Source organism: Bombina bombina, chromosome 9 (genome assembly GCF_027579735.1).
Source record: "Bombina bombina isolate aBomBom1 chromosome 9, aBomBom1.pri, whole genome shotgun sequence".
Lineage (NCBI taxonomy): Eukaryota > Metazoa > Chordata > Amphibia > Anura > Bombinatoridae > Bombina > Bombina bombina.
The window spans coordinates 51,759,839-51,784,715 of record NC_069507.1 but is presented as its reverse complement, the minus strand read 5'-3'; the positions used below and the strand labels follow the sequence as shown (position 1 = coordinate 51,784,715).

The 24,877-nt window shown below is 36.9% G+C and overlaps 1 protein-coding gene across 3 annotated transcripts in view; it reads left to right on the top strand.

Annotated features, from left to right (window-relative positions):
* Window positions 1-22,286, top strand: part of CSGALNACT2 (chondroitin sulfate N-acetylgalactosaminyltransferase 2) — a 136,677-nt gene extending 114,391 nt beyond the window's left edge. For all 3 annotated transcript variants that reach the window (XM_053692092.1, XM_053692093.1, XM_053692091.1), the window contains one exon: window positions 20,427-22,286. In XM_053692092.1, coding sequence (XP_053548067.1) covers window positions 20,427-20,719 — 293 coding nt within the window. In that variant the 3' untranslated portion in view covers window positions 20,720-22,286. The remainder of the gene's footprint in view (window positions 1-20,426) is intronic.
* The last annotated feature ends 2,591 nt before the right edge of the window (window positions 22,287-24,877 follow it).

Here is a 24,877-nt window from a genome sequence, read left to right as displayed (position 1 = left end):
GTGGAGTACTTGGTCTTGTGTATATATTGTGCAAAAGTAGCGTATAGTGTCCTTAATAAGACTCTATTGTTGTGACATTAGTGGTCTATTCTCAAATTTAATATGACTTTTATGAGCTATTGATATCGTTAATTTGATTATGTGTGTTTGATACCTAAAAGTGCACCTATAGTGGTGGGTCGCTCTATGCTGAATGTATAAAGTGATAATCCTGGAATAAGTACTAATACATTTTTTATTTTTTGTAATCTTAGATTAATTTAATCTTAGTTTTTTTAAGTAATGTTAGCTTTTTTATTTTAATTGTTTGTAACTTAGTATTTTTTAATTTAGGTAATTGGGGTTAATTTAGGGGGTGTTAGGTTTGGGGGCTTAGTAATTTAGTTATTTGCATTCTGTGGGTTTGACGGTTTAGGGGTTACTTTTATTAGGATTATTGCGTTGTGTGGGTCAGTGTTAATTTCGTCGAATAAAACTAGACTAAAATGACTATAAAACTAAAGAAATTCTGATGACTAAAATACGACTAAAACTTAAATGACATTTTAGTCAAAAGACTATGACTAAAACTAAATCAAAATTTGCTGACAAAAACATTTTATGCAAGGTGTTATAATCAATCCATAACCAATTACTTCTCTTTTCTAAAATTTACGAAACTTAATTTTATTACATTTTAAGATAAATAAAGAGATGTTATATACCACAACAGTTAAATCTGTATTGCATGTTCAAACCTTAATACCACAAATAAAAACAGGTTAATAAACCTTTACTCCAGGAGTATATAATGAGTTTGGAAGTTCTAGAGCAGTGCTAATCTTTGCCAAAAATTTTACGAATCTGTGAACAATCAATTGATTCTTCCTATAGAAATAAGCATAACCCACGAATAATGGTTTAAGTTATGCTGTGCCTGTGCTAGCTGCAGAAACATTTTGTTGTGTTGAGTTACTTGATACCTGTTTTAATTATTAACAGAGAACTGTTAAAGTTTTTATATTAGGTAATATGTGCAATACAGCCAATACAGTTTACAGTTTTGATTTTTTATATTTTAAACTTGCACTTCTGTTTGTTTATGAAACTTGGTTGTATTTAATTTTAAGTTTAATTAAGATGTTACATATCACAACGGCTAAATCTGTGTCTGTATTGCATGTTTAAACCTTAATACCATAAATATTAACAGGTGTTATGTTTACTCCTGGAGTATATAATCAGTTTGCAAATTATAGAGAAATGCTTAAATAATGCATTACACTTTAACTAAACCCCTTAGATTTTAGTCGACTAAAATCTACTGGAGATTCAGTCGACTAAAACTAGACTAAAACTAAAACAATTCAGATGACTAAAATACGACTAAAACTAAAATGGCATTTTAGTCAAAAGACTAAAACTAAGACTAAATTGAAATTTGCTGTCAAAATTAACACTGGTGTGGGTTTGGCGGATTTGGGGGTTAATAGATTTATAAGGCTTATTGCAATGTGGGTTAATGGCGGATTAGGGGTTAATAGTTTTAATAGGGACTTTGTGATAAGGGTGAATGGCGGATTAGGGGATAATACATTAATTAGGTAGTTTGCGATGGGGTTGACGGATTTAGGGGTTAATACTTTTATTAGGTAGATCGAGATGTGGGTGAATGGCGGATTAGGGGTTAATAGTTTAATTAGGCATATTGCGTTGTGGGGGGTTGTCGGTTTAGGGGTTAATACTTTTATTATTAGTTCCGATGGGGGTTTGATGGCAGATATGGGGTTTTACGTATCGGGTTTATTTTTGGGAGGCGTGTTAGACTTTTACGGGAGATTTTACATATTTTTTTTTTATTTTTTCAGGCGCCGTCAGTTTCTAACGTGCCGTAAGTCACTGGCGACTCCAGAAATTTGTATTTATGCACATTTCTGGACATCTCAACTCAAGGTTGTAGTATCAAAAAAAGATAAATATGCATAGCACAAATCAAAAGAGGGTGACATTGGGGAATAGGGACAAAAAAGGAACATATAGATGTAATAAAGCCCGTTGCCACATGTGCAAGTATATTACTCACGGTACCGATACCATTAAATGCAACTCCACAGGGGAAACCATTGATGTTAAAACGCATATTACCTGTGGCACAGATTTTGTGATCTATGTCCTATTTTGCAAGTGTGGCATGCAATACCTAGGCCGTACCTTGAGGAAAGTTTGCACCAGATGGAGCGAACACCTCAGAAATATCAAAAGGTGCTGCAAAAAACATAGTGTATCCAGACATAGCACTTACCAACATAATGGCAGTACTAACTTTTTTAAGATCACTCCCTTGGAAAATATCCCCCATGCGGTAGGTTACAATAGGTACACACGCTTACGACAGAGGGAGACATACTGGATCTATCGTTTCCAGTCACTGTTTCCCTCTGGTTTCAATGAAGTGATAGACTTTGCAGCATTTTGAGTATCATGTGTTTAGTTTACATGTAAGTGTAGGGCTTTTATTATTGGTTAGTGTTTAACATTGGTCTTCTATGTCGATCCACCACGCTTAACCTTTAGCAACATGATCACATTAGAGGGGGGCTAAATTTATCACTTAAATGATTTTTATTATTTTAAATCCTCACCAACATTAGGGGTATAAGATAAGTGGGACCTATAGCTATTCATGCTGGTATTAGCCACTATATGTGCACTTCAATATTGCAAACAATTTCTTTAGTCATATCAATATTGTCTTACTAAGGATGCTACATATTATCCCACGCAAGACAAATTCGAGTCCATTCATCATCACTGTTAATAGTTCACTTTAGGACTTATATTAGATTATATTAATTTAGCTCAAGTGTAAACAATCACTGTAAGTGCACTTTAGGGACTGATCACAGGGATTTAGACTGATTTTATATTATCACATCCATATAGTCATAGTTAGGGTTGTATATATAATACCATATAAATATACACTACAACTAAGCTAATCTTATTTCTTTTGCAAGATGTACCGAGTCCACGGATTCATCCTTGTGGGATATTATCCTTCCTAACAGGAAGTGGCAAAGAGAGCACCACAGCAGAGCTGTCTATATAGCTCCTCCCTTAACCCCACCCCCCTAGTCATTCTCTTTGCCGGTTCTAAGCAGGAAGTGTAAAGTGAAAGAGGTGTTAAACTGTTAGTTTTATTTTATTTTCAATCAATAGTTTGTTATTTTTAAATGGTACCGGTGTTGTACTATTTACGCTCAGGCAGGACATAGATGAAGATTTCTGCCTGGAGGATGATGATCTTAGCATTTGTAACTAAGGTCCACTGCTGTTCCCACAGAAGCTGAGGAGTACAGGAAAACTTCAGTGTGAGGAACGGTTTCTTGCTATACAGCAATGAGGTATGTTCAGTCATTTTTTCTGCAGAGACTTTGATAACTACAGAAAGGCTGACAGTATCCCCATTAGGGGAAGGGTAAGCAGTAATCCTAGTATTAGAGGGGGTATTACTAGCTTGCATATAGGGCTAATCTTATGGGCACTCAGTTTGTATGTTATATTGGGACAAACGTTTGTGTGTCTGGGAGTACTGTGTATTTCATTTGGGACTTCTGTTTTTGAGGGTTCACTTGGCTTATTTGTTTTTTTTTATAACCCACATGGCTCAAAGATCGTTTTGTAGATTTGTGTGTAGGCCCCAGCAACATCGAGTGAGAGGAGCGGGGCCTATTTTCGCGCCTCAGTTGCGCATTTGTTTTACATAGGCAAGCAGCAAGCTACAACAGAAGGGTCCTGGAGCAATTCTAAGTGCCTAATCGAAGCTTTATTTCCACATTCTTGATCCTTGAGGGCAGGTAGGCGCCACAGCAGAGCTGTGGCAGGGTGCTGACAAGCGTTTTTAACACTTTTTAATCCGGTTTTCTCATTTAAGGGTTAATTACCTTAATACTTGTGGTGCAATCTTACTAAAGCTTGATGGGTATACTGTAAAAATTTTGGAAAGTTTGGAGTAATTTTAAGCAGTTTTGCAGTTTGTGTATGCCTTTTTTTCTCTTAAAGGCAGAGTACCGTTTTTGAAATTTGTGTTTTTCTGGAAGAGGCTCTTCAGGCGGAGACCCCATTAGATGACATTCTGGATAGAATTAGGGCTCTTAAGCTTGCTAATTCTTTCATTACAGACGCCGCTTTTCATCTGGCTAAATTAGCGGCAAAGAATTCAGGTTTTGCCATTTTAGCGCGTAGAGCCTTATGGCTTAAGTCCTGGTCTGCTGATGTTTCATCAAAATCTAAGCTGTTGACCATTCCTTTCAAGGGTAAGACCCTTTTCGGGCCTGAATTGAAGGAGATCATTTCTGATATCACTGGAGGGAAGGGTCATGCCCTCCCTCAGGATAAGACAAATAAGACAAGGACCAAGCAAAATAATTTTCGTTCCTTTCGAAACTTCAAAGGTGGTCCCGTTTCCTCTTCCCCTGCTGCGAAGCAAGAGGGAAACTTTACTCAATCCAGGCCAGTCTGGAGACCTAACCAGGCTTGGAACAAGGGTAAACAGGCCAAGAAGCCTGCTGCTGCCACCAAGACATCATGAAGAGGTAGCCCCTGATCTGGGACTGGATCTAGTGGGGGGCAGACTCTCTCTCTCTTTGCTCAGGCCTGGGCAAGAGATGTTCAGGACTCCTGGGCAGTAGAAATCGTAACCCAGGGATATCTTCTGGATTTCAAGGATTCTCTTCCAAGGGGGAGGTTCCATCTTTCTCAATTGTCTGTAAACCCGACAAAAAGAGAGGCGTTCTTACGCTGTGTAGAAGACCTTTTTACCATGGGAGTGATCTGCCCAGTTCCAAAAGCAGAACAGGGTCAAGGGTTCTACTACAATCTATTTGTGGTTCCCAAAAAAGAGGGAACCTTCAGACCAATTCTAGATCTCAAGATCCTAAACCAATTCCTAAGAGTTCCATCCTTCAAGATGGAGACTATTTTACCAATGATCCATGAGGGTCAATATATGACCACCGTGGACTTAAAGGATGCGTATCTACACATTCCTATCCACAAAGATCATCACCAGTTCCTCAGGTTTGCCTTTCTGGACAAGCACTACCAGTTTGTGGCTCTTCCCTTCGGGTTGGCCACGGCGCCAAGAATCTTCACAAAGGTGCTGGGGTCCCTTCTGGCAGTCCTAAGGCCGCGGGGCATAGCAGTGGCGCCTTATTTAGACGACACCCTAATTCAAGCGTCGACTTTCCAACTAGCCAAGTCTAAGATCTCACGGGTGGAAGGTGAACGTAAAAAAGAGTTCTCTTTCTCCTCTCACAAGAGTTTAATTTCTAGGGACTCTGATAGACTCGGTGGACATGAAAATATTTCTGACGGAGGTCAGGAAATCAAAGATTTTGTCCACCTACCGAGCTCTTCATTCCATTCCTCGGCCATCAGTGGCTCAGTGTATGGAGGTAATCAGTCTAATGGTAGCAGCAATGGACATAGTTCCGTTTGCTCGCTTGCATCTCAGACCACTGCAACTGTGCATGCTCAATCAGTGGAATGGGGATTATGCGGATTTATCTCCTCAGATAAATCTGGATCAAGAGACCAGAGACTCTCTTCTTTGGTGGTTGTCACAGGATCATCTGTCCCAGGGAATGTGTTTCCGCAGGCCAGAATGGGTTATAGTGACGACAGACGCCAGCCTACTTGGCTGGGGTGCAGTCTGGAATTCCCTGAAAGCACAGGGTTTGTGGACTCAGGAGGAGGCCCTCCTTCCGATAAATATTCTGGAATTAAGAGTGATATTCAATGCTCTTCAGGCGTGGCCTCGGCCGGATTCATCAGATTTCAGTCGGACAACATCACGACTGTAGCTTACATCAATCATCAGGGGGGAACAAGGAGTTCCTTGGCGATGATGGAAGTTTCCAGGATAATCCGACTCCTGCCATCTATCAGCGATCTATATCCCAGGGGAAGAGAACTGGGAGGCAGATTTTCTAAGTCGTCAGACTTTTCATCCGGGGGAGTGGGAGCTCCATCTGGAGGTGTTTGCTCAACTGGTACGGCTCTGGGGCACACCAGAATTGGATCTGATGGCATCTCGTTAGAACGCCAAACTTCCTTGTTATGGGTCCAGGTCCAGGGATCCTCAGGCAGTACTGATAGATGCTCTAGCAGTACCCTGGTCGTTCAACCTGGCTTATGTGTTTCCACATTTCCCTCTCCTTCCGCGTCTGATTGCCAGAATCAAACAGGAGAGAGCTTTGGTTATTTTAATAGCGCCTGCGTGGCCACGCAGGACTTGGTATGCAGACCTTCTGATTCAAGGTCCGTTCAAGCATCCAAATCTAATTTCTCTGCAACTGACTGCTTGGAGATTGAACGCTTGATTTTATCAAAGCGGGGTTTCTCTGAGTCGGTCATAGATACCTTGATTCAGGCTCGAAAGCCTGTCACCAGGAAAATCTATCATAAGATATGGCGTAAATATCTTTTTTTGGTGCGAATCCAATGGCTACTCATGGAGTAAGATCAGGATTCCTAGGATTTTGTCCTTTCTTCAAGAAGGATTGGAGAAAGGATTGTCAGCTAGTTCCTTAAAATGACAGATATCTGCTCTGTCTATTCTATTGCACAAGCGTCTGGCAGATGTCCCAGACGTTCTGGCTTTTTGTCAGGCTTTAGTTAGAATCAAGCCTGTGTTTAAACCTGTTGCTCCGCCATGGAGTCTAAATTTAGTTCTCAATGTTCTTCAGGGGGTTCCGTTTGAACCCATGCATTCCATAGATATTAAAATTCTATCTTGAAAAGTTCTGTTTCTGGTTGCTATCTCTTCAGCTCGAAGGGTTTCTGAATTATCTGCATTACAATGTGACTCGCCTTATCTTGTTTTTCATGCTGATAAGGTGGTTTTGCGTACCAAACCTGGGTTCCTCCCTAAGGTGGTTACTAACAGGAATATCAATCAGGAGATTGTTGCTCCTTCTCTGAGTCCTAATCCTTCTTCTAAGAAGGAACGTTTATTGCACAACTTGGACGTGGTTCGTGCTTTGAAGTTCTATTTGCAGGCAACCAAAGATTTTCGTCAACCATCTTCTTTGTTTGTTGTCTATTCTAGAAAACGTAGGGGTCAAAAGGCTACGGCTACCTCTCTTTCCTTTTGGCTGAAAAGCATCATCCGTTTGGCTTATGAGACTGCTGGACAGCAGCCTCCTGAAAGAATTACTGCTCACTCTTCTAGAGCGGTGGCTTCCACATGGGCTTTTAAAAATGATGCTTCTGTTGAACAGATTTGTAAGGCTGCGACTTGGTCTTCGCTTCATACTTTTTCCAAATTTTACAAATTTGATACTTTTGCTTCTTCGGAGGCTATTTTTGGGAGAAAGGTTTTGCAAGCAGTGGTGCCTTCCGTTTAGGTTCCTGTCTTGTCCCTCTCTTCATCCGTGTCCTAAAGCTTTGGTATTGGTATCCCACAAGTAAGGATGAATCCGTGGACTTGGTACATCTTGCAAAAGAAAACAAAATTTATGCTTACCTGATAAATTTCTTTCTTTTGCGATGTACCAAGTCCACTGCCCGCCCTGTCTATTCAAGACAGATAGTATTTTTTATTGAAAACTTCAGTCACCTCTGCACCTTATACTACAACAACAAAAACACAAGCGTATCCGAGATTCACTGTATCTTTCTTTATTATTGTTACAATAAAGCCATAAAAATATACACTTACAAGATAAGTGCAAGTTATATGCACATAAGATTTAAAGTTGCTTAGCGATCACAATCCAATCCAAGCCTCGGTATCCGGTCTTAGTGGTGGGGGCTGTATGTCCGTTCTCCTCTTTTTGTTCCTCCGGTTTGGAAATACAGCACGTCCGGTATTATTTCACCGGTAAGGCACAGTTGTCCTGTCAATGAATAAAGTTTGTTCAACTCTTTCTCCCGAACGCGTTTCATTCACTCTCGGGTGAACTTTCTCAACGGGCTTTGTATGTTGAACAGCTGTTGTTGTGAGCTTTAAATTTACCGGGTTTTGCTCTCATTGGTTGGTGTCATATTACTCACAAATACAATGTATCCGTATTAGCTGCGGTGGGTCTGACATTGATTCAGTATAAGTGCTCTGCATATGTGAAACTGAAGCCTATCCTAAAACATATATTACTAGGATGAGACATTGATAAGAAATTAAAAGACTGTTCATGAGACTCAATCTGTGATATATAACATAAGATCTATACCATATTAACACTCTTAATTCCTACAAATAACTTACTCTAATGAATACTTAAAATCCCTTTACAAAATAATACAATTATAAATCAATTCATAGATATAATAATTTAACACACACATATTCAAAAACGCAATTTGGTTAATATTAATCAAACTACATTAAAATTCTCTAAAATGACAAACCATTCTACAAGTTAAAATACGATTGTGATAAATTCATTCCTATTTCCTATTATTTAAAATTTCTTTAAAATGTTAAAAAATATATTAAAGGACTAGTAATTGCTATAAAATCAGCATTATACTGCTCTTTACCTATTTTGTGGGACAGACATATACTATATTATACCATAAAAGCTTGAAGATCAATTTCTATATTTAATCCTCTAGGGCTTAAACTTCCTAATTGGTGAATCCACTTGGTTTCAGCTTTTCTAAGTTTTAATAGGCGATTACCCTGATGCTCACTAGTAACATGTTCTAACACTTTAAATGTAATACCTACACTACTACACTGATGTTTTAATTTGCAATGATGGGAAACACTATGGCCTTCCAAACCATTTTTTATATTGTTCAAATGTTCATATACTCTCCTTTTTATTTTGCGTTTAGTACGCCCTATATAAATTAATCCACAAATGCATGTCATTTGATATACTACATATGTTGAATGACATGTAGTTCTATCTTTAATTTTAAATTCATTAGTTCTATCCCAATTCCAAGTACTCTCTGATGTTTCATCTATAATAGGGCATAAACAGCAGTCTATTTTCCTACATCTATATGTTCCTGGTTTGAGTGCTAGCCAATTAGACAGGGTTCCCTCATTTTTAGGTCTGGTAGCTTTCAGTTTAGATGGAGCAATTAGACTCTTAATGTCCCTATTCTTCCTGTACACTACATTGGGTTTCTCTTCTAATTCTCCTGCTAATATTGGATCCGCTAATAAGATTTTCCAATGTTTATTTAAAATAGATCTAACACCTTGCACTCCTTCACTGTATGTTGTTATAAAAGTAGTATTGTTTTTCCTCTTTCCTACACTTAATATTTTATTTCCTTTATCTTCTAGCAGTATACTTCTATCATATTCTAACCCTCTTTGTTTGGCTTCTTCTATTCTTGATTTTTCATAACCTTTTTGTATGAATTTATTGCTCATTATCTCAGCCTCCTGTATGTAATTATTGATGTCTGTACAGTTCCGCCGTATTCGCCTAAATTGCCCACTTGGGATATTTTCCTTCCAACGGGGTAAGTGCCCACTATTGGCGTGAAGGAAACCATTTTTATCGGTGGCTTTCCTAAAATTCCTCACTGATATTTTATTAGAATCATCAATATACAAAACCAGATCTAAAAATTCTATTTCAATAGATGAAATTTTACTAGTAAACTCAAGGTTATATTGGTTGTTGTTAATATATTTAATGAAATCATCTGCTTCTTCCCTTGACCCTTTCCAAATCATAATAATATCATCTATAAATCTGTAGTATTTGTATATATTAGAATTGAACCTATGTTTCCCCCAGATCATAGTATTTTCAAAATGCCCCATATATATATTAGCGTACGATGGGGCCATATTGGTCCCCATCGCTGTCCCTTGGATTTGATTGTAATATTTTCCTTCGAATAAAAAGTAATTGTGGGTTAAAATATAAGAAATACTATCACCTATGAATTGCACATGTATATCTGGGATATTCCACATTGTACTAGTTTCTTTAAAAGCTTCTATGCCTAATTTGTGGGGGATTTTTGTGTATAACGAGGATACATCACACGATATCCACAAAAAGTCTTCTTGCCAACCTATACCTTCAAAAATATTTATAGTATGAGTTGTGTCTTTAAGGTACGATCTAACCTTTTTAGCCATTGGTTGAAGATACCAATCTACATAGATACTTAAATTACTACTCAGTGAATCGACCCCCGACACAATAGGTCTTCCTGGGGGGTTGGTACTATTTTTGTGGACTTTTGGGATATGATAAAATATAGGTATATTTGGACTTGCTTTATATATAAATTTAAATTCCTCATCATCAATAATATTATTATCCTTCGCTTTCGTCAATAACAAATATAATTCACTTTTATATTGTTCAGTGGGATTTCTATCTAAAATGGCATATACTTGTCTATCCCCTAATAGTACTTGTGCTTCTTTCAGGTAGTCACATTTATTTTGTATGACAGTTCCTCCTCCTTTATCTGATTGGCGAATTACTATTGAACTGTCATTTGTTAAGTTCTTAAGTGCTTGTCTTTCACTCATATTGAGGTTGTCATTATACTTATTAACAAATTTCCCTTTGTTTTTCTCAAAATATAGTTTTAAATCTTCAGTAACTAATTTGTTATAGGTATATATATATTCTCCCTGTGTTTGGTGTGGATAAAAGGTAGAACGAGATTTCAGGCCACTATGTCTCACTTCTTGCTTATCTTCATATACACTACAATTGAGTATTTCGTCGAGATTTATATCTACATGACTGCTAGATGTGTCCAAAGATGCTTGCATACAGCTATCTTGTTCTAAATTTTTAAGGCAATTCACTGTTTTTATATCCTCTAAAGTGAAATTTGCTACACTACTATGCTGTACAGTATTATTATACTCTTTAATATAATATCTTTTGAGGGTTAGTTTTCTAATGAATTTTTGCAGGTCAATGTATGTGTCAAATTTATTAGGGGCTTTCTTGGGGGCAAATTTTAAGCCCTTACTCAATAGACTAATTTCTTCATCTTTCAGGACTCTATCTGAGAGGTTAAAAATCTCTTTCTTAGCATCCTCTAATTCCATCTTCTTTGTTTGTTTCTGCTGTAATCTAACACCTCCTCTACATCCCCTCTTTGTTCCCACCCTCTTTTGGCTACTCTCTGGTTCTGATTTTGTTGCCCCCATTGTCTCTGTTCTAGTGGTCTCCAATATGTGTTTTGTTGATATGGGGGTGGCCTTTGTTGATTGTTTCTTTCGTATAAAAAATGATTCTCATTATGTTGTGTATTATACGAACCTCTATGATTCCCATTATACTCAGGGTTATGCATTGGTCTAAAATTCTCTCTAGGACGGTGCTGAATCATCTCTTTAGGTTTAGCACCCTCCCTATTACTTGTTGGAGATGTAGGTTTGCTAGGATCTATGCTCTCATTAAGAGGAGCAAACCTATTGTTTACGAGTAGTGGTGTATTTGGTTTTATAGGTTTAAAAACCATATTTTCCTCATTTGTAGATTGCTGTGAATCTCTAGTGGTAGATGTATGTATTTTAGTATAATTTTGATAAGCATTTTGATTTAAATGGGTCTTCCTATTCTTTTTATTATAAGTGTGTACTTTATCAGTTGCATAGTCCTCTTTATCTCTTTTTAGTTTTTCAGCTTTATGTTCCATTAATTCTTTCTCTAATTCTATATTTCTTTTTACTATATTATTGAATTGTCTGTCCCACTTTTCCTCATTTCTAAACACTTGAATTTTTTGTAATGTATTTGAAATATCAGTTTTGGACTTTTCTAATTTATATTCTCTATATTTTATCAAAATTTTAATAAGTGTAACTGAGCATGTATGCAGAGCACTCTCCCACTCTGTAGAAAATTCCACATCTTCTAATTCAAAGGCCGGATATTTATGCATCCGTAATCCTCTAGGGATGATATCATGTTTGATATAATTATCCAGTAGGATTAGATCCTGCCAGTCTTTTGTATCGGCTGTTATTAATTTCTCAAATATTTTCAATAGATGTGAAGGATCTTCATTAATTATATTATTTACTTCTAACAAGTTTATATCTCTATTACGGTTAATATTATACTCTTTAATTTCATTATCCACATTTATACTGGTTTGGGCGGTGACCTCTGTATCTGCCATAAGTGCTGCTACTACAAACAACCTATATGGTACAACCTCTACCTAATTCCCAAAAATGTTGCAGCGCAAAAATTGAACTGATATAGGGTACACTCTACCTATTAGATACCAAAATAAATTCTAACTATCCCCTGAATATTAATAAATCATACAAATGGTAAAGTGCTAGTGCTATTACTACTACTATTCTTCCTTAAAAAATATATTTCTTATCTACCTTGGTGTTGTAATGGACTCAGAAATTAGTTGTGCATATAAAGCACATATAAAAATCAATTACATTTAAAACTCAACTACATATAAAACACTGTTTCATAAAATATAAATATAAATACCGCAGTTCAAACTCTTGAATAGGAACAAGTACTGAAAGGGGTTAAAAAATCCAAATGAATATGGCTAGAATGTTCTTTTAGCAATTGGTTTCCAGCTGATATCTGTGATCTTTCCGTTGCTGCTTGTCTCAGGAACCTGTTTGTGTCCAGATCCTCCTTTCACACGAACTACAACAACAAAAACACAAGCGCATCCGAGATTCACTGTATCTTTCTTTATTATTGTTACAATAAAGCCATAAAAATATACACTTACAAGATAAGTGCAAGTTATATGCACATAAGATTTAAAGTTGCTTAGCGATCACAATCCAATCCAAGCCTCGGTATCCGGTCTTAGTGGTGGGGGCTGTATGTCCGTTCTCCTCTTTTTGTTCCTCCGGTTTGGAAATACAGCACGTCCGGTATTATTTCACCGGTAAGGCACAGTTGTCCTGTCAATGAATAAAGTTTGTTCAACTCTTTCTCCCGAACGCGTTTCATTCACTCTCGGGTGAACTTTCTCAACGGGCTTTGTATGTTGAACAGCTGTTGTTGTGAGCTTTAAATTTACCGGGTTTTGCTCTCATTGGTTGGTGTCATATTACTCACAAATACAATGTATCCGTATTAGCTGCGGTGGGTCTGACATTGATTCAGTATAAGTGCTCTGCATATGTGAAACTGAAGCCTATCCTAAAACATATATTACTAGGATGAGACATTGATAAGAAATTAAAAGACTGTTCATGAGACTCAATCTGTGATATATAACATAAGATCTATACCATATTAACACTCTTAATTCCTACAAATAACTTACTCTAATGAATACTTAAAATCCCTTTACAAAATAATACAATTATAAATCAATTCATAGATATAATAATTTAACACACACATATTCAAAAACGCAATTTGGTTAATATTAATCAAACTACATTAAAATTCTCTAAAATGACAAACCATTCTACAAGTTAAAATACGATTGTGATAAATTCATTCCTATTTCCTATTATTTAAAATTTCTTTAAAATGTTAAAAAATATATTAAAGGACTAGTAATTGCTATAAAATCAGCATTATACTGCTCTTTACCTATTTTGTGGGACAGACATATACTATATTATACCATAAAAGCTTGAAGATCAATTTCTATATTTAATCCTCTAGGGCTTAAACTTCCTAATTGGTGAATCCACTTGGTTTCAGCTTTTCTAAGTTTTAATAGGCGATTACCCTGATGCTCACTAGTAACATGTTCTAACACTTTAAATGTAATACCTACACTACTACACTGATGTTTTAATTTGCAATGATGGGAAACACTATGGCCTTCCAAACCATTTTTTATATTGTTCAAATGTTCATATACTCTCCTTTTTATTTTGCGTTTAGTACGCCCTATATAAATTAATCCACAAATGCATGTCATTTGATATACTACATATGTTGAATGACATGTAGTTCTATCTTTAATTTTAAATTCATTAGTTCTATCCCAATTCCAAGTACTCTCTGATGTTTCATCTATAATAGGGCATAAACAGCAGTCTATTTTCCTACATCTATATGTTCCTGGTTTGAGTGCTAGCCAATTAGACAGGGTTCCCTCATTTTTAGGTCTGGTAGCTTTCAGTTTAGATGGAGGAATTAGACTCTTAATGTCCCTATTCTTCCTGTACACTACATTGGGTTTCTCTTCTAATTCTCCTGCTAATATTGGATCCGCTAATAAGATTTTCCAATGTTTATTTAAAATAGATCTAACACCTTGCACTCCTTCACTGTATGTTGTTATAAAAGTAGTATTGTTTTTCCTCTTTCCTACACTTAATATTTTATTTCCTTTATCTTCTAGCAGTATACTTCTATCATATTCTAACCCTCTTTGTTTGGCTTCTTCTATTCTTGATTTTTCATAACCTTTTTGTATGAATTTATTGCTCATTATCTCAGCCTCCTGTATGTAATTATTGATGTCTGTACAGTTCCGCCGTATGCGCCTAAATTGCCCACTTGGGATATTTTCCTTCCAACGGGGTAAGTGCCCACTATTGGCGTGAAGGAAACCATTTTTATCGGTGGCTTTCCTAAAATTCCTCACTGATATTTTATTAGAATCATCAATATACAAAACCAGATCTAAAAATTCTATTTCAATAGATGAAATTTTACTAGTAAACTCAAGGTTATATTGGTTGTTGTTAATATATTTAATGAAATCATCTGCTTCTTCCCTTGACCCTTTCCAAATCATAATAATATCATCTATAAATCTGTAGTATTTGTATATATTAGAATTGAACCTATGTTTCCCCCAGATCATAGTATTTTCAAAATGCCCCATATATATATTAGCGTACGATGGGGCCATATTGGTCCCCATCGCTGTCCCTTGGATTTGATTGTAATATTTTCCTTCGAATAAAAAGTAATTGTGGGTTAAAATATAAGAAATACTATCACCTATGAATTGCACATGTATATCTGGGATATTCCACATTGTACTAGTTTCTTTAAAAGCTTCTATGCCTAATTTGTGGGGGATTTTTGTGTATAACGAGGATACATCACACGATATCCACAAAAAGTCTTCTTGCCAACCTATACCTTCAAAAATATTTATAGTATGCACCTTATAGTTTCTCCTTTTTCTTCCTTGGCCTTCGGTCGAATGACTGGGGGGTGGAGTTAAGGGGGGAGCTATATAGACAGCTCTGCTGTGGTGCTCTCTTTGCCACTTCCTGTTAGGAAGGATAATATCCCACAAGTAAGGATGAATCCGTGGACTTGGTACATCGCAAAAGAAAGAAATTTATCAGGTAAGCATAAATTTTGTTTTTATCTTGTTTTTTTTTATGTACATATAAATATTAATATAGTCACATTAAGGACGCTAAATAATCTGTAACGATCATACAGATAATATAACTTCGGATCAAATTCAAAGCCTCTGAAATAATTTGTAACGATCATACAGATAATAGAAATGGGCAGGTACAAGATACAACACAATAAAATAAGAGGTGGCCTGGTAAGATCGATCTAGGAGATCAAGTTTAGATTTGTACTTACACTGTATCATATTATATGAATTGGAAATGTAAGTTTCTGAAGTGTTAGAAAAAAAGGCAGACAGGCGGAAATGTAAGTTTCTTTCATGTAATTGGCAAGCGTCCATGAGCTAGTGACGTATGGGATATACATTCCTACCAGGAAGGGCAAAGTTTCCCAAACCTCAAAATGCCTATAAATACACCCCCCACCACACCCACAATTCAGTTTTACAAACTTTGCCTCCTATGGAGGTGGTGAAGTAAGTTTGTGCTAGATTTCTATGTTGATATGCGCTTCTCAGCATGCTGAAGCCCGGTTCCTCTCAGAGTGCAGTGAATGACAGAGGGATGTGAAGGGAGTATTACCTATTGAATGCAATGGTCATCCTAACGGGGATCTATTTCATAGGTTCTCTGTTATCGGTCGTAGAGATTCATCTCCTACCTCCCTTTTCAGATCGACGATATACTCTTATATACCATTACCTCTAGTGATTCTCGTTTCAGTACTGGTTTGGCTATCTACTTTATGTAGATGAGTGTCTTTTGGTAAGTATGTTTTCCTTTATTAAGACACTCTAAGCTATGGTTTGGCACTTTAAATGTAAAGTTCTAAATATAATGTTTGTACTTATATTTGCCATGATTCACATGTATCAGTATATTTCCTTTTTGCAGACTGTCTGTTTCATTTTGGGAAATGCACATATAAAAAAAAAAAAAAAATTCTTACCTGAAATTTTTCAAATTGACTTTTTTCTAAATTGCGGGCTGTTAGGCTCGCGGGTGCGCAAAATATTATAATTTATTGCGTCATTCTTGGCGCAAGACTTTTTTGGCGCAAGAATTACGTTTGTATTTTCGTCATTTCCGGCGTCTTAGTTGGCGCCGAGAATTATCACGTAGTTGCGGAATCTATGACGCTCGTGTTTGTTGCAGACGTTTTTGGCGCCAAAAAATATTTTGTCAGTTGTGGGTGTCATACTTGGTGCCAGACTTTTTGACATTATTTAAATCTTCATGTATTTTTGCTTCTGGTTTCCAGAGGCTTATTCTGTTTGCATTTGTTCCCATTCCTGAAACTGTCATAAGGAAATTGATATTTTTGCTTTATATGTTATTTTTTCTCTTACATATTGCAAGATGTCTCAATCTCATCCTGTTTCAGAATCCACTATTGGAATCCTGCTGCCTGATGTCGGTTCTACCAAAGCTAAGTGCATTTGTTGTAAACTTGTGGTAACTGTTCCTCTGGCTGTAGTTTGTGATAATTGTCATGACAAACTTTTACATGCAGAAAATATTTCCATTAGTAGTAATCCATTACCTGTTGTTATTCCTTCAACATCTAATGCTCAGGATATTCCTGTTAATGTGAGAGAATGTGTTTCTGATTCTATTCAGAAGGCTTTGTCTGTCATACCACCTTCTAATAAACGTAAAAGGTTTTTTAAAACTTTTCATAAAATTGATGAATTTTTAAATGACCAACAACATTCTGATTTATCTATCTCTGATGAGGATCTATCTGGTTCAGAAGATTCTGCCTCAGATATTGACACTGACAAATCTTCATACTTATTTAAAATGGAGTATATTCATTCCTTATTAAAAGAGGTGTTGATTGCATTAGATATGGAGGAGACTAGTCCTCTTGAGATCTTGGTACTTGCTCAGTCTTTACATTCTGCAGAATTTCACACGAATCAACTAGTGTTGTTTCTTCAAAGACATGGTTGGAGGATCAATTTACCAAAAAGTTCCTTGATTCCTCAGACAAGGGTAACCTTTTTAGGATTCCAAATAGATTCAGTATCCATGACTTTGTCTCTAACAGATAAAAGACGTCTGAAATTGGTTTCAGCTTGTCAGAACTTTCAGTTTCAATCATTCCCTTCAGTAGCTATGTGCATGGAGGTTTTAGGTCTTATGACTGCAGCATCGGACGCTATCCCCTTTGCTCGTTTTCACATGAGACCTCTTCAGCTTTATATGCTGAGCCAATGGTGCAGGGATTATACAAAGATATCACAATTAATATCATTAAATCCCAATATTCGACTATCTCTGACTTGGTGGTTAGATCACCATTGTTTAGTTCAAGGGGCCTCTTTGGTTCATCCAACCTGGACTGTGATCACAACAGATGCGAGTCTTTCAGGTTGGGGAGCTGTTTGGGGATCTCTGACAGCGCAAGGGGTTTGGAAATCTCAAGAGGCGAGATTGCCAATCAATATTTTGGAACTCTGTGTGATTTTCAGAGCTCTTCAGTTTTGGCCTCTTTTGAAGAGAGAACCGTTAATTTGTTTTCAGACAGACAATGTCACATCCGTGGCATATGTCAATCATCAAGGTGGGACTCACAGTCCTCAAGCTATAAAAGAAGTATCTTGGATACTTGCATGGGCGGAATCCAGCTCCTGTCTAATTTCTGTGGTCCATATCCCAGGTATAGACAATTGGGAAGCGGATTATCTCAGTCGCCAGACTTTACATCCGGAGGAGTGGTCTCTTCACCCAGATGTATTTTTTCAGATTGTTCAGATGTGGGGGCTACCAGAAATAGATCTGATGGCTTCTCATCTAAACAGGAAACTTCCCAGGTATCTGTCCAGGTCCAGGGATCCTCAGGCGGAAGCAGTGGATGCGTTGACACTTCCTTGGAGTTATCAACCTGCTTATATCTTTCCGCCTCTAGTTCTTCTTCCAAGAGTGATTTCCAAAATCATAATGGAGCGTTCATTTCTACTGCTGGTTGCTCCAGCATGGCCACACAGGTTTTGGTATGCGGATCTTGTTCGGATGTCCAGTTGCCAACCTTGGCCACTTCAGTTAAGGCCAGACCTTCTATCTCAATGCCCATTTTTCCATCAGGATCTCAAATCATTAAATTTGAAGGTATGGAGATTGAACGCTTAGTGCTTAGTCATAGAGGTTTCTCTGACTCGGTGAATAATACTATGTTGCAGGCTCGCAAATCTGTGTCTAGAAAGATTTATTACCGAGTTTGGAAGACTTACATTTCATGGTGTTCTTCTCATAAATACTCTTGGCATTCTTTTAGAATTCCTAGAATTTTACAGTTTCTTCAGGGTGGTTTGGATAAGGGTTTGTCTGCAAGTTCCTTGAAAGGACAAATCTCTGCTCTTTCTGTTCTGTTCCACAGAAAAATTGCTAATCTTCCTGATATTCATTGTTTTGTACAGGCTTTGGTTCGTATCTAGCCTGTCATTAAGTTAATCTCTCCTCCTTGGAGTCTTAATTTGGTTTTGAGGGCTTTACAGGCTCCTCCGTTTGAGCCTATGCATTCTCTGGACATTAAATTACTTTCTTGGAAAGTATTGTTCCTTTTGGCCATCTCTTCTGCTAGAAGAGTTTCTGAATTATCTGCTCTTTCTTGTGAGTCTCCTTTTCTGATTTTTCATCAGGATAAGGCGGTTTTGAGGACTTCATTTAAATTTTTACCTAAAGTTGTGAATTCCAACAACATTAGTAGAGAAATTGTCCCTTCGTTGTGTCCTAATCCTAAGAATTCTCTGGAGAGATCTTTACATTCTTTGGATGTGGTAAGAGCTTTGAAATGTTATGTTGAAGCTACTAAAGATTTCAGAAAGACTTCTAGTCTATTTGTTATCTTTTCTGGTTCTAGGAAAGGTCAGAAGGCTTCTGCCATTTCTTTGGCATCTTGGTTAAAGCTTTTGATTCATCACGCTTATTTGGAGTCGGGTAAATCCCCGCCTCAGAGGATTACGGCTCATTCTACTAGGTCAGTTTCTAGTTCCTGGGCTTTTAAGAATGAAGCTTCTGTTGATCAGATTTGCAAAGCAGCAACTTGGTCTTCTTTGTATACTTTTACTAAATTCTACCATTTTGATGTTTTCTCTTCTTCAGAAGCAGTTTTTGGTAGAAAAGTACTTCAGGCAGCTGTTTCAGTTTGATTCTTCTGCTTATAATTTCATTTTTTTTTCATTATAAAGATTAAAACTTTTGATTTGGGTTGTGGATTCATTTTTTCAGCGAAATTGGCTGTCTTTATTTTTATCCCTCCCTCTCTAGTGACTCTTGGGTGGAGTTCCACATCTTGGGTATTTGCTATCCCATACGTCACTAGCTCATGGACTCTTGCCAATTACATGAAAGAAAACACAATTTATGTAACAATTTACCTGATAAATTCATTTCTTTCATATTGGCAAGAGTCCATGAGGCCCACCCTTTTTATGGTGGTTATGATTTTTTTGTATAAAGCACAATTATTCCAATTCCTTGTTGATGCTTTCGCTCCTTTCTTATCACCCCACTTCTTGGCTATTCGTTAAACTGAATTGTGGGTGTGGTGGGGGGTGTATTTATAGGCATTTTGAGGTTTTGGAAACTTTGCCCCTCCTGGTAGGAATGTATATCCCATACGTCACTAGCTCATGGACTCTTGCCAATATGAAAGAGATGAATTTATCAGGTAAATTCTTACATAAATTATGTTTTTTTACAAGTATCAATTGATTTTTGCTTGATTTACTGGGAAGAGATTTTATATGAATTGGAGACGCAAATTTTCTCATATGCATTATTTTACTTTTGTTTAATTTATGAGGAAGACATGAACAAACCACTATCACCTAATCATTGTACTAATTATTCCACACACCCACAATGGAAGGTGAGATTGTTTGTTTGCTCATTGATTTCCAATGGATTTAAATAGTGTGGAACCATGCAAGGTGCTAGATGTCTGATGAATGCCACACGGAGGTGAGCATTACAACCTTAAATCTGATAATTAAAGTAAAATCTCTTTTGTTTTTAAATCCCAGTGAGTTTTTCTTTTGAATTTGATGAACTAATTTTCCTCAAATAAGTTTTAGTACGTTTACAGTGTCATCGGGTCAGTGAAAGATTTGAAACATCAACTTAATGTGTCTCTTTTCATTCTGTACAGGAGGGTTTGATCTGGAAGTCAGAGGATGGGGAGGAGAGGATGTTCACCTGTATAGGAAGTATCTCCATGGAGATCTGATTGTAGTTCGCACTCCTGTGCCCGGCCTTTTCCATTTGTGGCACGAGAAGCACTGTGTAGATGAGCTTACCCCAGAGCAATACCGCATGTGTATCCAGTCCAAAGCCATGAATGAGGCCTCGCACCCACACTTAGGCATGCTAGTCTTCCGAGAGGAGATAGAGACTCATTTACGCAAACAAGCCTTCCGAACTGACAATGAGCCAGAGGCCTGAGAATCCGAATGCAACATTTTTTAAGCACACTGGAATCTGGGCCTAGGATCGTAAAGTTTCTCAGGAAGGAATTTCTAACAAGTAATTTCAGTAACCCAGAAAGTATCTTACGCAGGATTTCACGCCTCAATGTAGGAGGAAAAAAGCTGCGCTTTAGCTCCCTGTAGTCTGCTGCAGGAATGGCTGGACAAGTATAAACATGGCTCTAATTTTACAGATGTGTATATAATCAGTGCCACACCTAACCTCATCAGAGGAGAAAGAGTTATGTAGGACAGTAGAGCCATACATTGTTAGTTCTATGACTTGCATACTAACCTATGCCAGGTAGGTTGGAATCTGATGATGTTTTTTATGGATTGTATGTATGTAATTAGGATGTATTCTTAACTGGAACAACTGAAGGGAACATAAGTATCTGGGAGAAGTTCTGGAATAGCCGTAACAAAAAAACTTTAAGTATCTTATATAATGGTAGACTATCGGTTAGAATCTGGCATTTCTACTACAGTAGAAAGATTATTCAAGAGTTCTCCCCTGAGGCTCTGCTGATGGAGAAAAACAATAATTAAAACAGAATATCCTTTGGACGTTTTATTCTTTTTCAGAAAAATATAAATATGAGGCTCAGTGATTTATAATGTACTAGATTTTCCAACACTGGTTAGAGGTGTCTGTATTAAAGAATGGAGTAAAGCCATTGGTCAACTGTTGAAAGGGAAAAGTGACAGCGTGTGGGGTGTATTCAATTTGTTGCCTTTAATACCAGGGTTATAGAAGTTTGTGAACTTTAGGCTAGGTTTTTTTTATAGATATGATCACAATCTTGTAGAATGTATGAGTTGTGTATAGCATGACAGCCCATAGATAAAGCACAAATTGTATTTTACCCCCTAAGATACTTGGGGTCTTAATGCATCTCACACCAATTTGTAATGACCTTTTGGAAATTTAAGGGATTTTTATTCAACTCAAAATTGATAAAATAGATAATTCAATACAATATTTAACAAAGGGAATTTATTACATGAGTCTGCAACATCATTTTTTTTAAAACTTTGGTAAGAAGTTAAGCCCAAGAAATTAAAATATTATTTGTTAAGCCTGATCATGTGACTGCTCTGTAATATACACTGTTTGTTGTTTGATTTAAGATATTCATTTTGTGATAATGATATTTATTACAGTCCCTCACTCTTCTGTTCGGTATCTTCCACACTCAATGTTCAGCAATAAGGTACTAAGAGTATAAAGTTAGTTTACCAATAAAATCAGTATTAAGCACAAAACAAACTGAAAATAATACGTGGCGAAGGTAAGGATTTAAATTTCCTTGGCTTTTTTTTCTTTTTGATTTTTTTTTTTTTTTTAGTTAATGTAACACTTTTGCTATGAGAGACATCAAGCATTTTATGTTGTTGGCTCTGACAGCAAAAGTGTTAATCATTCACCAAAGAGCTTTTGCTACCAAGTAGATAGATGTAGTAGAAAACACGCTAAGACAAGACTAGTTTATTCTATGTTGCCACAAGTCATTAAACTAATAAAATTATTTTTTGGTAACAAATGTGTGAAGTGAATTTGTCTTACTTGACAAGATGCGGAGACATCTCATTTTAAGGCAAATGCGTAGTAAAATATTTCAGTGCTCGACATTGATGAAGATTTCAAAACACAATAATAAGAATTTTTACAACATATATAACTTAGCAAAATTATTTTAAAATAGTAATTGTAATGTGTGACCTGCTGCTAATATGGAGGTAGGTCAGTGCACGATAATGCACCATGTTCGGCTTTTGATGGTATTGCTGGTGCATTCGCGTGGCAGTTACACTTGGCTCGTCTCTTTTCTAATTCCATCTCTATGCTGATGACACTCAAATCTGTCTCTTTCCAGGTGTCACTACTGAGTAGGGATTGGCGAATGTTTTGCAACAATCAAAAAATGAAACAAATTTTAATACATTTGATTGTTTCGAAAGTTTGCACAACATTCTAACATTCTTTTAATGTAATAGTATTTCTAATGCTGTCTTTAAAAGGACATGAAACCCAATTTTTTTCTTTCCTGATTTAGAAAGAGCATGTCATTTTAAACAACTTTCTAATTTACTCCTATTATCTAATTTGCTTCATTCTCTTGATATCTCTTGCTGAAAAGCATATCTAGATATGCTCAGTAGCTGTTGATTGGTTGCTGCACATAAAAGCCTTGTGTGATTGGCTCACACATGTACATTGCTATTTCTTCAACAAAGGATATCTAAAGAATTGAGCAAATTAGATAATAGAAGTAAATTGAAAAGTTGTTTCAAATTGCATGCCCTATATGAATCATGAAAGTTTAATTTTGACTAGACTGCCCCTTTAAGTGCAATATTCAGTTTTAATTTTTCTAATTCGAATATTGCATAATTTGAATCGAATTATTCTATATTCGAATTGGAATAATTTAAATCAATTTATTTGTAATAGTATTTCTAATGCTTTCTTTAAATTAATGTTTTATACAATACAGGTATTTGAAATACAAATATATCAATTCCAATTTTTCTATCTATTATCTAACAGTTTACTAATTTCCCTACTGGTACAACAAGCAGTGGTAGAGTCTAGCATCCTTGTCAGTAGTCTTAAAACGTGTACGTCACAATAGAGTGTCTGACTCCTCCAAATTTAACAGTCCACAAAAGATATGAGACAGCCCCACAATATAGTAGGTGGAAGACTTTTATTATGGGACTCTAGACCTCTTGGGTCCTTTAATAAAACTTTCACCCATTATATTGTGGTGCTGTAATGTATCTTTTGTGTACTAATTTCCCTACCACATGATATTGAACTTCTGAATAGTATTTTGAATATGGACATTCAATCTAATTATGAACATTCGAAAACAAAAGTAACATTCAAAATCCGTAAATAAAGTTTGATTACGGCATTTTAATGGATTTTTGTTCTAATTAACACTTGATTGTCCAAAATGAATGTCCACAGGACTATTTGTTCTATTAAGAAAATTGCACGTAATCACCACATTTGCCCATCCCTACTCCTGAGTTACTCAATTAGGTCACTTGGATGTTCTCACACTACGTATCACAATATCTTTTTCCATCTTAATGGGAGGAGAGTCCTGCTTTATTCATTACTTTTGGGAATTAAGAACCTGGCCACCAGGAGGAAGCAAAGACACCCCAGCCAAAGGCTTAAATACCTCCCCCACTCCCCTCATCCCCCAGTCATTCTTTGCCTTTCGTCACAGGAGCTTGGCAGAGAAGTGTAGGAAAATTCGGAGTAGTCTCTTATGGAGGGTAGTACTCTTCACAAAGGGACTGGAGTTTTAAGTAGTCCTGTCAGCCTCTCAGTGAGAGCATGGGTGAAAGTTAGAGTCCGGAGATGCAGGGAGAGTCTTTCTGCGAAACCATCCCGACTCAGATTAACAGCCCCATAAGCAATCAGCATTGACGAGTTTCGCTGTCTGCTTTCTGCTCTCAAGTCCATGTCAGGAGCAACGCTACTTACCTGTCACACTTGAAAGGCTGTGTTCCTGTTCCACGGCGTAGATTCTGATAAGATCATTTTATTATGTACATATGTTAATGTAAGAAGACAGGGTCACAGTGTGTCTCCTTTTATCTTTATAGAATCAAGGGTTAATACCCCTTGAATGGAGGTTATTGAACAGGGGGGAAATTGTACACAATGTTTTCTATGGTTTATTGTGTTTATGCTGCGAGACTCTATCAAGTGGAACAGTTAGGTTTTTGAGATAATGGCGCAGCATTTTTTGGCACATTTTCTCTTTAGTGCATAGGCGGTTCTTGCATGGCACTCCATGTGACCGGGTGTGGCCTCTTCAACTTCCTCTTCTTGACCAATGGTTGCAGGAGACGAAACGTTTTCTCTGTGGTCCGGGTCATAGGAGGTGGTGAGTGCCCCGGCCATTTGGATATATAGGTGCCATTTAGTTTATATCTAGTCCGTAATAAAGGCGCAAGCTATGGAGGACTCTATGTTAGAGGGTACTCCCTCTTTAATTAAACCAAACAACTGTGTCTATTGTGAGGAGGTTCCGGTTGATCCGCCTGCTCAACTCTGTTCCACATGCTTTGATAAGATTGCAATATCTAAAAAAAATAAGGTATGTACTAC